Source organism: Lipotes vexillifer, unplaced genomic scaffold, assembly GCF_000442215.2.
Source record: "Lipotes vexillifer unplaced genomic scaffold, Lipotes_vexillifer_v1.1 scaffold545, whole genome shotgun sequence".
NCBI lineage: Eukaryota > Metazoa > Chordata > Mammalia > Artiodactyla > Lipotidae > Lipotes > Lipotes vexillifer.
The window spans coordinates 1,549,877-1,561,690 of NW_006779129.1; the positions used below are offsets into that span (position 1 = coordinate 1,549,877).

The following is an 11,814-nucleotide window of genomic DNA, read 5'->3' on the forward strand; positions in this document are numbered from 1 at the left end:
ACCTCCCCCACCCCCTCCCCCCCCCCCCCCCCCCCCCCCTTTTAACTGTTAATTATTTCCAAGTCATTGTGTCCAAATACCCTTGCCGGGCTGATTGCAAAGTGTATTGATTTAGTCTGGGCTCATCCTACACGTTCGCCTTAATTCCTTTTCCTTTTGCTAGACCAGAAAACCCGAAATGAAACTTATTTTCTTCCTCTGAGCCCCTCCCCCCCCCCCCCCCCCCCCACCCTCTGGCATGAGGTGGGGAAGCCGGGGCTCACAGCCCACCCGACCCCTAGGCTTCGGGTCCTTCGTGGACAAGACGGTGCTCCCCTTCGTCAACACGCACCCCGAGAAGCTGCGGAACCCGTGCCCCAACAAGGAGAAGGAGTGCCAGGCCCCGTTCGCCTTTCGGCACGTGCTGAAACTCACCGACAACTCCAACCAGTTCCAGACAGAGGTCGGGAAGCAGCTGATCTCGGGAAACCTGGATGCCCCCGAGGGTGGGCTGGACGCCATGATGCAAGTCGCCGCGTGCCCGGTGAGGCCCCTGCCTGCCCTGATTTCTCCAGACCTGGGGGCCTCTGTCACGACACCCACAGATTCCACTATTAGCTTGCGACCCTGTGCAAATCTTTTGAAGCCTAAGTACAAGGAATTGATCCTGTTAAGGAAGACCCGTGAGCCACGTAACCCTGGCGGTTCCTGCAGTAGAATCACCCCTACTTCCAGTGCCGTTCAAGGAACAGAGGGTGACCTGGCCAGGCTCCCCGACAGTCATGTGGCTTAAGTGTCGGTGCCAGCCGTCCCCTGCCCCCTGCTGACCCCTTGCCACGTGGTCCTGTCCTGCCGCTGTATTGTGATGTGTTGCAACACATCGACCCGTGTTTAGCCACGCAGTCCTGCCACCTTCACAGACCGGACCCCAGTCCTCCAGCCTCTCTGGTCCCTGGGTGCACCATCCTGCATCGCCGACACACATTTTCATTTCTGTGTGATGTCACGGTTCACGATGCACGTGTGCCCTGGCTCTGTCAACCCCTCATCACGGGGTCCGTGGGCTCCTCCCTCTGTGTTTGCAGTGAGATAAATATTTCTAAGTACTTTTTCTTCTTTGGGAGTATCCCCTTAGGAGGTGGTCCCAGGTCCGAGTTGACTGGGCCACAGAGTATGCAAATGTAAACACGCATTCCTGTCCCTTCGGTGTCCCACGCATTCACCTGGGCATCTGGGAGCTGGTCGTCCCACAGGGACTTCTCGGGCCCCCCTGGGCACTGGGCCCTGTCTCTGGTCCTCCTGCCCCCAGAAAACCCAGGAGTGGGGGGCACACAGCCCCGAGGCCAGCACAGCAAGCTCGGCCTTGGCTCCCCCAGTCTGGGGAAGCTGAGGCAGGTCACCCTGCCCTCTCCTCGTCAGGAGGAAATCGGCTGGCGCAACGTCACCAGGCTGCTGGTGTTTGCCACGGATGATGGCTTCCACTTTGCGGGAGACGGGAAGCTGGGCGCCATCCTGACTCCCAACGACGGCCGCTGCCACCTGGAGGACAACATGTACAAAAGCAGCAACGAATTCGTGAGTGCCGTGTCTTGGGGTGGGGGGGTGGGGAGGTAGGCTCACTCCCAGCCCGGGGTCCAGAGGGGTGGGGAGGGGCCCTCGCTCTGGGGGAAGCACTTGAATGGCACCAAGAGGTCAGAATTCTCTGGTCCAGGGCTGCTGTGAAACGATGCTCGGCACCCTGGAATCGTAAAGCCCAGGCACTGCAGAGGACTTTAGAGATGTGACCCTTGGGGTCCTCCATCTGCAGCCTGCAGACTGGAGGTGGGTGTTGGTGGCAGCTCTCAGGGGCCCACCGACTGGGACAGGACAGATGTGACATCTGAGGCTCCGGGGAGCCTCTGCCTGAAATTGCGCACGTCATGAGGTTGTGAAAATAGGTGCCACTGTGCTGGGGGCAGCGTCTGAGATGCCGCCTCCAGGAGAAGTCAGAGGCGTCTCGCCAGCGCCCCACAGTGCGGACACCGCAAAACGCTGCTCACCACTCCTCTCCGCTTTGAGGGTCTGGGAGTGGTTACTTGCCACTGGTTTTCTTTTTTACTGCATTGATGAGGAAGCGCTTCTCAGCTTTTAATATTTTCTTGAGTGTATTTCAATATTGTCAGTTTCCCTCCTAATCCCATTATCTTACCGTGTTTGCGAACATCATTGGGAACGGCCCCATCACAGCAGGAGGCAGGCGGAGCCTCTGCGCCCTGGGCCGTCACTTCTGCCGACAGGAGCAGACAGGCAGCTTGGATGGCTTGTCCCCAGCCTTGGGAGCCATCTGACCGGGGGTCCCCTCTCTAGGACTACCCATCGGTGGGCCAGCTGGCGCACAAACTGGCAGAAAGCAACATCCAGCCCATCTTTGCTGTGACCAAGAGAATGGTGGAAACGTATGAGGTAAGTGGGCTTGAGCAATCTGGCAGGAAAAGGCGTCGCAACTGAATGGGTGACCAGGGTGACCACAGCCTGAGTTCTGCTTCCGTGCTGGGTGTGTGGGCTGTGGCCACGCGGGCGGCCCTGAGTTTCGGGGAGTGAGCGCTGCTGCTGAGGAGCTGAGGCCTCTTTAGGCCGCATGACACTGACAAGTCCTTGCACTTCAGTAATCGTAGTTTTGCCTCAACGAAACCCTTTCGGTCTGCAGGCCCCATTCTTCATGTCAGGGAAAGTTCCTTGTTTTGTGTCCACATATGTTTGCACGTCAACACTGTTCACGCAGTGTAAGGTGTACACAGGAGGGCTCTGGAACCCCCAGCGCACAGCGCAGTGTCGCGAGGAAAACACCCCCATTAACCAGCAGGCGCCCGGCCCCCCAGCAGCTGTGACAGCACCTCCTTCCCGGCTCAGGAGACCTGGGTCTGTCCTGACTTTTCTGAATTGCTGTTCTTACTAAATTTTTCTGTGGCATGGAATTCTCGTGGGGAATTTTCTTTTGTCGTAGAGCGTTTTTCATCCCTCCTCCCTTCTCCCAGTCACTGTGGGGCTGTTTTACTTGCTGTGCTTTCATCTGCCGGGCTCAGTGTGGTGGCCTCTAGCTGCGATGGCCTGGGAGCGCCTCCTGGCCCCTCTCCTTCCCTAAGTCCCGGCCCCCTCCCTGCGGAGGCCTGTGGCCTGCTGTGCCTGTGTGGGGCGTTTGCCAGTGGGGCCAGCCGCACCTGCCATCAGCATTCCCAGACCCCAGACTGGGGACAGGTTGCAGGGGATGCCAAGGGAGGAGGGGCGGGTGTCCGGGAGACTCCCCGGAGGCTGGCAGTGGGAGTTGGCCAAGCCACAAGGACAGCAAGGCTGGTGGCCGGGTGCCGCTGAGACCACCCGCCCACGTGAGCTGCCCGAGCGCTGGCAAGTCAGGGCCTCGCAGCTGCCGTGTCCCTGACCGTGTTACGGGACGTAACAGCCTCCTCCTCGCCAGGTGGTAGCAGGTCCCAGTGATTTGCTATTAGGTGCCGGAGTCGTGTCCCAGAAGGCAGCGTGGTGATGGGGTAGAAGCTGGAGATGGGAGACTCGGACCCCAGGCCCGGGGCTCCTAGGGAGGGGGGGTCAAGGAGGCCCGAGGCTGTATGGGCAGCTTACGCCGGACCCTCCTCAGTATGTGTTTCTGCACCGAATGGAGAGCAGGTGGCCAGGGGGGCTCTCCGAGCCCTGGCGGGGTCCTGAGGCTGAGGAGAGGAGACGGTGGCAGAGGCCGGAGATGGGGTGGCCAGGCCACTATGTGTCCTTATGAGCTTTCTGGAGGAGACTGGGCTCCATTCTGGGGCGTCACAGCGGGGCTGTGTGGCAGGGACGTGACCCACCCTTGGTTCTGCAAGATGAAGTGCTGGTGCAATTTCCCGTGAAAGATGGGCTAAGCTAAGGGTGGCAGGGGACACAGATGTTCCCTGGAGGCTGCCCTAGGCTTGTCTGCATGACCTCGGGCTCCGGCCTGCCGGAGGTGCCGCTGGACCAGCCGGCCCTGCCTGCCAGAGCTAATTGTCACAGTGTTGTTTAACACAGCCGTTACGGAAGTTAAATTATGTCAACTCACTCGCTCAGAACACATCGCTTCCTGATTTTATGCCACATTTCACGACTACCTGTGCCCTTGGGTTGTTTGTGCCTATCACATCTGCATGATGGGGTGGCATCTTTTTTTTTTAATAGACTTATTTATTTATTTATTTATTTTATTTGGCTGTGTCAGATCTTGTGGCACGTGGGATCTTTCGTTGCAGCGTGGGCTCTCTAGTTGTGGTGCGCGGGCTTAGTTGCCCCGTGGCGTGTGGGATCTTAGTTCCCCGACCAGGGAGTGAACCCGTGTGCCTTGCACTGGAAGGCGGATTCTTAACCACTGGGCCACCGGGGAAGTCCCTGGGGTGGCATCTCACCGTGGCGGGGCGCACCTTCCCAGCTCTGCCTTCAGTGCTGGGAAATCAACCAGGGTGGAGTATTTCCACTGAGGAAATCAGCAAACGCTGCAATTCAGGGTGTTCTTCCTGAAAGCCAGTGGTTAAACATTTGCCCGCACAACACTGGACCACGTGCTGTCTTAACTAAATACAGTAAGAAATCGGGGGCAGGGTTGTCTGAGCCATCTCACAAGCAGGAAGGAAACCCTCTGGGGTGTTATTACAAAACTGGGTGGATGCTGAGGTGTCCTGGTACCAGGGTTCTGGCCACGCCCACCTGTCTTCTTCCCGGACAGAAGCTCACGGAGATCATCCCCAAGTCTGCAGTCGGGGAGCTGTCAGACGATTCCAGCAACGTAGTCCAGCTTATTAAGAATGCCTACAACGTAAGTGCCCCCTGGGTAGTCAGCCAAGACGCCGCCCCGCTGCAGGCCAGCAGGAGGATGGTCTGGAGAGGAGAGCCCCTGCGTTCTGTGGGCCATCCTCGGGCACTTCCCCAGGGCAGCTGTCCTCCTCGTTGATGGTGTGGTAGGTGCCACCCCAGGCCCTCCGTGCCTCCCCTGGGACACAGGCATCAGGCCCTCTTCCAGCCAAAGGGTCTGCTGACTTCACGAGCGCAGCTCGCTGGGAGCACCCAGTAAGCACTGATGACACTGCACTGAGTCAGAGCCCCACTGAGGCAGCTCTGTTTGCTGCTCATACCCTCCTGGAGCCCTAGCCACCCCCACCCCGAGCAGGCCCTCCCAAACTCCAGATGCTGCCCATGGGGGGGGCTCTGTCTTTGCACCGACGATGCCACCTTCAGTGAGTGGCTCATTCACCTCTCTGTCTCTATCTCTGTTTCTCTGTCTCTCTTCCTGTCTGACGGTCTGTCTCGCTCTCTCTCATTCACTTAGACAGTTTTTCCAGCTCCCACCCTGTGCCAGGCACTGGGGTTTCAGTGGTGGGTGGACGGTCAAGCTCCCGTTCTCGCAGGGCTATGAACTGTCTCCACGTCTGTCCCTTCCACTGGCCTGTCTCGGGGGGTGTGGCATGGGTAACCCTGCCACCAGCAGCATGGGGTGCAGGACCCGGCACCCGTGGAGCTCTCAGTGGACACACGGGTGGAGGGAGGGGGATGAGAGGCGTGCCAGCCATCGGCTGGGAAGGGGCGGGAAGGGCTGGGGACAGCGGGATGAGCCTAATCACGATGCTCTTTGCCCACAGAAACTGTCCTCCAGAGTCTTTCTGGATCACAACACCCTCCCTGACACCCTGAAAGTCACCTACGACTCCTTCTGCAGTAATGGGGTATCGAAGGTGGACCAGCCCAGAGGGGACTGTGACGGCGTCCAGATCAACGTGCCGGTGAGGCTCCCTCCCGGCCTCTGGAAGGGGCTCCCCCTGGGACAGCGAGGGAGGGTGCACCCCGGCACACGGCTTCACAGGGACCAGCAAGAGGCGGGGTCCAGTCCACCGCGGGTCCAGTTCCTTACCTTGAAAATCCACACACACTGTTCGCGGCCTGGTGTACACCGGCCGCCGCGAGGACGGCAGCGCCCCCTGGGGGCAGATGCTGGGTACAGCGCCACCCACCTAAGAAGGGCGTTCCTTCTACATGGGGCATCTGCTTTGGTTTGATTTTCTTGATTTTTGTGTTTTTGTTTTTTGACAAACACATTAAAGCAGGGGCCACACAAATGATTATAAACAGGCACTGAGTTATTTCCCTGATATTTTTAATTTGTCATGACCAGAACAATTAAACTTTTCCTTTCTCCAGCTGTGAATTAATATTCAGCAAATACTTGCTTTTATTTCTAAACGACATCGGAATTCTTTCAACTATGTGACTTACTAAATGTGTGTGACTTTTTAGTGAAATGCATCCCCCTCATACTGGGTGATCCGTACAAGAATTTATTCAGTCTTGTGACTGATGGATTACTCTTCCCTGATGTTTCTGCTCTGTCTTCACGTACGGGCTGGAGATTCACTTACGCTGATTTGCAGTGAGGCTTGCCGTGGCCGAGCTGGTGCCCTCTGAAGCTCAGTGCTGGCTGAGCACCAGTGCTGTGTGAGTGGCAGGGACTTTGCCCTGCCTGCTCGGTTCCCCTTGGGCATTCGGGGTCAGAATACAGCCCCACATGCAAAACCTAGGACTTCCTGTGCGATTTTGGCATCTTAGCCTCCAGGCTTCAGGACAAAATACATGGAGAAAATATACATCATTTACAGAGTCACTCTAAAATTCTTTTAAAGGGATGTGAGATTAAAAGTATTCTAGGGCTTCCCTGGTGGCGCAGTGCTTGAGAGTCCGCCTGCCGATGCAGGAGACGCGGGGTCGTGCCCCGTTTCGGGAAGATCCCACATGCCGCGGAGCGGCTGGGCCCGTGAGCCATGGCCACTGAGCCTGCGCGTCCGGAGCCTGTGCTCCGCAAATGGGAGAGGCCACGACAGTGAGAGGCCCGCATAACGCAAGAAAAAAAAAAAAAAAATTATCCGCTTACCAAAATCCTTGATTTTCAGTACTTCAAAATAAAACTCATTTTAAGATATCAAAGCATTATTCACCTAAAGACACAGAGTAGTCCTTTTCCTAGTAACTTTTCCTAGTAACTATGTTAAATCTATAAGAATCATTTGTGGGCTTCCCTGGTGGCGCAGTGGTTACAGTGAGAGGCCCGCGTACCGCAAAAAAAAAAAAAAAAAGTATTCTAAAGACATCCCTGCCCAAGTCCAGGCCACCAGAGGATGGTGGGTGGGGGAGCTGCGGAAGGACTGGGGGGCATGTTCCAGCATCTCTGACTCTGAGTTTCCAACTCTCATCCTCTCTTCCCTCATCTCCCCTCCCAAGTCCTGGAGCCACCTGGAGTGTCCATCTCCTTCCCTCCCCCCACCGACATGCACTCCCCCGGGGGCCCAGCAGAGGCGGTCCCCTCCATACTTGGGAGCCCAGGACGCTGACCCTCACCCTGCTAGGCCGTGCCCTTGTCCATGCTGCCCAGGGAGGAGGTGGGAGCAGGGTTGTGTGCCCGGGGTCCAATGTTCACCTGAGCCCTGCTTTCCCACTACAGATCACCTTCCAGGTGAAGGTCACAGCCACAGAGTGCATCCAGGAGCAGTCATTCGTCATCCGTGCGCTGGGCTTCACGGACACGGTGACTGTGCGGGTCCTCCCCCAGTGCAAGTGCCGGTGCCGGGACGCGAGCCGGGACCACAGCCTCTGCGGCGGCAGGGGCTCCATGGAGTGCGGAGTCTGCAGGTGAGGCCGCGGCCCCGCCCCCCGCGCAGGCGCGCCGCGTCAGACCCGGCGCGAGAGGGCGGGCCCTGACCCCACATCCCCCATGCAGGTGCGACGCCGGCTACATGGGGAAGAACTGCGAGTGCCAGACGCAGGGCCGGAGCAGCCAGGAGCTGGAGGGAAGCTGCCGGAAGGACAACAGCTCCATCATCTGCTCGGGGCTGGGGGACTGCATCTGCGGGCAGTGCGTGTGCCACACGAGCGATGTGCCCAGCAAGAAGATCTACGGCCAGTTCTGCGAGTGTGACAACGTCAACTGCGAGCGCTACGACGGCCAAGTCTGCGGGGGCGAGAGTGAGCGCGGGGGACACACCAACCGGCGGAGCCTCAGCCGCCCCTGGGGCGGGGGCGGCTCGGGCTGGGGCTCGGGCGGGGCTGAGTCTGCGGGGGCCCCTGTCTTCCAGAGCGAGGGCTCTGCTTCTGCGGCACCTGCAGGTGCCAGAACGGCCACGAGGGCTCGGCGTGCCAATGCCTCAAGTCTACGAAGGGCTGCCTCAACCTGGATGGCGTCGAGTGCAGCGGCCGCGGCCGGTGCCGCTGCAACGTGTGCCAGTGCGACCCCGGCTACCAGCCGCCCCTGTGCCTCGAGTGCCCGGGCTGCCCCGCGCCCTGCGCCCGCTACGCGTGAGTATCCCGCCACCCCGCCCGCCTCGCGCCTCTGCGGCCCGGGAGAACTGCCGTCCAGCCGGACCCGGGGCGCAGGGTGCTGAGGACGGCCCCGCAGCTCCGGGTGGCCCGGGCCCCGCGCCCCCGCCCCTCCTAACCGCGGTCACGCCGCGCCTCGCCCGCAGCAACTGCGCCGAGTGTCTGAAGTTCGACCAGGGCCCCTTCGCCAAGAACTGCAGCGCAGCGTGCGGGGAGACGAAGCTGCTGCCCAAGCCACTGCCCGGCCGCACGTGCAAGGAGCGCGACTCCGAGGGCTGCTGGATGACCTACACCCTGTTGCAGCGCGAAGGGCGGGACAGATACGACGTGCACGTGAACGACACGCGCGGTGAGCCCAGGCGGGTGGGGTCAGGACCGGGTCCCCGCGCCGCTCAGCCTGCCCGCCGTGCGCCCTGCCCTGGGGCGGCCGGCTGTCCCGCAGGGGCGCTGCCCGGAGCGCTGGCGCTGAGCGCGGCCTGGAGCGCAAGCCCCGAGAGCCAGCCTGGGGGACCATGGGGGCCGCCGGACCCACATCCGGCCCTGGCCCTGGAGGGGCCCGCGGAGCTGGAGCCTGCTTCCCCAGGTGCCGCTACCCGCCCGCCGCCCACCGCCCGCCGCCCGGCTCACCAGGGACCCAGAGGCTGACTCTGTCTTCATAGGTTCCCGGGACACAGGGTGGGGACACATGAACCGGTTCCCAGGGGCAAAGACGCCGGCGGGGCGTGTCTCAGAGGTCAGAAGGTCTCTCTGAGGAGGACGCTTGCAGCTGAGACCAGGGGATGAGAGGGCCAGAGGTGCTGGGCTAGGCTCTTACTGGGCCCCTGTGAGTCGGGGGGCGGGGGCGGGGTGGGAGGGGTTGGACTTATGTCTCTTCCCAGACACACCGGAGGGCCAGCCGGCTTTCAGAGGAGTACGCTGTGCTCTCACAGGCCGGGCGCAGACCTGGGAAGGGCCACTGCCCAGTCCGGCACTGAGCAGGGCTGGGTTGGGGTCCTGGGGCCGGCGTGGACAGAGCCTGCCCTTGGATGGAACTGTGGGCGGGATCAGGAGGGAGCGCAACAAGTGGGGACGGAGGGTAGGTCAGTGTCGAGGAGGAGGTAGGTTGAGTGAACAATGGCAAAGCGTGTGTGGGACGCGGGGACTTAGAGTAACACACCCACGAGGGGATGGGCTTGAGGGTTACAGCAGCAGCACTCGGAGCTGTGTGGACACACCAGCTCTCGGTACCCCCGCCCCTTTACTGCTCAGAGAGGCTGCGGGGGTGGGGCACAGGCCGCGAGGCCAGCCTCTCAGGTGAGCACAGCAGACGTGGGACAGCAGCCCACCCCGGGGTCCTTGTAGGACTGAGACCTGCTCCCAGCTCCCCTCCCCACGACAGGACCCCCAGGAAGGCAGGTAGGCCCAAGCCCTTTGTCTGTTACCAGGGCGGCAGAGCCCAGCCTGCTGGTGCAGACAGCTCTCCCAGGCGTTTTAACAGGCACGTGTGGGGTCAGGTCTGGCTTTGTGCGCGCTGGCTAAGTTGTTCCATTTCTGTGAAGAAGGGAGGCTCCCTGGAGAGGCCAGGATGGTTGCGGGGGGTGCCCGCAAACCCCAGTGCCTACGAGCTGGGCAGACGGGCTCACGCTGAACATCGTGCCTTGGTCAGGCACCGCGCGGGCGTGCTGCAGTCCAGAGCCTCCCCTCCCCCAAGGTCAGGGGGAGGTTGGGTGCAGCCCCTCGGGCACTGGGACCCCACCCCCATCATTCCCAAGGCTGCTGCCATTGGTTCCCCTGGGAATGCCTTTACAAGGAGAGTGCCCACCCCTAAACTCTGATCCAACGTGGGTTAGGCTGGGTTCCAGTGATTGGGTCATTGGCTGTCCAGGTGGGAGGCCAGTGTCTGGCCCTGGTTACTTACTGGCCACCTCGGCCCCCTTTCTTTCTCCATGAACAAAGGGCCTCTCAATTTCATTTGGAACCACAGGGCCTGGCCTTGTGCCCAGCTCTGCACCGTCCCTGGCTGGGGGCCGGGGCCAGGGCCGGTTTGCTCACTACCTGTCGCTGAGAGCCAGCAGCGGGGCCCCGACACCGTGCAGGGACGCGGCGGGCCTGACGCCCCGGTGTGTGTGCCTCCTTGCCTCAGAGTGCGTGAAGGGCCCCAACATCGCCGCCATCGTGGGGAGCACCGTGGCAGGAGTCGTGCTCGTCGGCATCCTCCTGCTGGGCATCTGGAAGGTCCTGACCCACCTGAGTGACCTCAGGGAGTACAAGCGCTTCGAGAAAGAGAAGCTAAAGTCCCAGTGGAATAACGTGAGTGGCCCCGGGGCCCCCCGCCGAGGCACGCCTCCCACCCTCTGCGCCGAGGGCACGCCCACGGGAGCGGGAGCCTGCCTCACCCCACCCTCGCAGCTCGTCCCCGGAGCCCAGCGCCTTCCTCCCTGCGCTGACAAGTCACGCTTGCTTTTCTCACCAGGATAACCCCCTTTTCAAGAGCGCCACCACGACAGTCATGAACCCGAAGTTTGCTGAGAGTTAGGGCTGCTTGGTGAAGACAGGGCCTCCTGCACCGCCCAGGTGGGAGCATCCCACGCCACGTCCCCCCAGCAGGCCGACCGTGACCCCGTCGCCCGGTGGACTTGGCTGACGACACTTGGCAACTTCACCACTAACTGAAAATGCACCGCTTTTCCTGCCCCCAGAATGACAGATGCGGCCAGATAATTCTAGGCACTCATCAGGAGGGCCAGCCTCCCCCTTCTCATGTGAGCGGCTTCTGATAGCAACTTGCAGAAGGGGTTGCTCGCGTCCCGGAAGGTTAGACACGTGTTGTCCTTTGTAAAAACTAGCACAACAGTCTGACGAAAGGTGGTACAGATTTATTTATACGTGAACTTCTCAGGGTGTAAAATTACATCCCATTGATCATGCTGCCCCCAATCGCGTGTACAGAAAAAATTAATAACCCTTCCGCAGGGGCTTCCCTGGGAGCCGGGCTCTGTGCCCCACCGCCACTGCTCTTCACACGCTCCAAGGGTCCGTGTAGACTTTGGGCCGTGGCTCAGGGTTCTCTTTTTCTCCTTCCTCACCTGTTGGCCATGCAAGCCCCGCTGTGTCCCTGTCCCGGCCCCACCTCCTAGGCAGCTTTCGGAAGACAGGGGACGGCCCCAGCAAAGGGGGTCCCCCTGCAGAGCTTGAACAGGGCCGAGGCAAGATGGGAAGGCGGGCGTCTGTCACGCTCTTGGCTGTCTATCCCCGCTCTTGGGTAATGAGTGGAAGAGAATTTAAATAAGTGTGTTTCTCACGCGCTGTTTCCTGGGGTGACCTGGAGGTCAAGGTGATCCAGTGTGATGGTGGTAGGTGGCAGGTCCCCGCGTGATCACCCAGCCGTGTGCGTGTCTGCAGGCTCCGTGTGGGTCAGGGTCTGGGTGTGGCCCGTGTGGGCCTGTCAGGGCGGGGCAGTCCTGGGCCCCCAAGGAAAGGGCTCTATTCCGGTACGTTAACATG

At 60.6% G+C, this 11,814-nt stretch overlaps 1 protein-coding gene across 1 annotated transcript in view; it reads left to right on the forward strand.

Annotated features, from left to right (window-relative positions):
* ITGB2 (integrin subunit beta 2) overlaps positions 1–11,269 on the forward strand; it is a 27,595-nt gene extending 16,326 nt beyond the window's left edge. Inside the window, exons 6-16 of the mRNA XM_007452488.1 lie at positions 282–523; positions 1,399–1,554; positions 2,326–2,421; positions 4,700–4,789; positions 5,610–5,750; positions 7,460–7,647; positions 7,736–7,980; positions 8,091–8,310; positions 8,478–8,680; positions 10,454–10,620; positions 10,784–11,269. Of these exons, the coding sequence (XP_007452550.1) occupies positions 282–523; positions 1,399–1,554; positions 2,326–2,421; positions 4,700–4,789; positions 5,610–5,750; positions 7,460–7,647; positions 7,736–7,980; positions 8,091–8,310; positions 8,478–8,680; positions 10,454–10,620; positions 10,784–10,846 (1,811 nt within the window). The 3' untranslated portion in view covers positions 10,847–11,269. The remainder of the gene's footprint in view (positions 1–281; positions 524–1,398; positions 1,555–2,325; positions 2,422–4,699; positions 4,790–5,609; positions 5,751–7,459; positions 7,648–7,735; positions 7,981–8,090; positions 8,311–8,477; positions 8,681–10,453; positions 10,621–10,783) is intronic.
* The last annotated feature ends 545 nt before the right edge of the window (positions 11,270–11,814 follow it).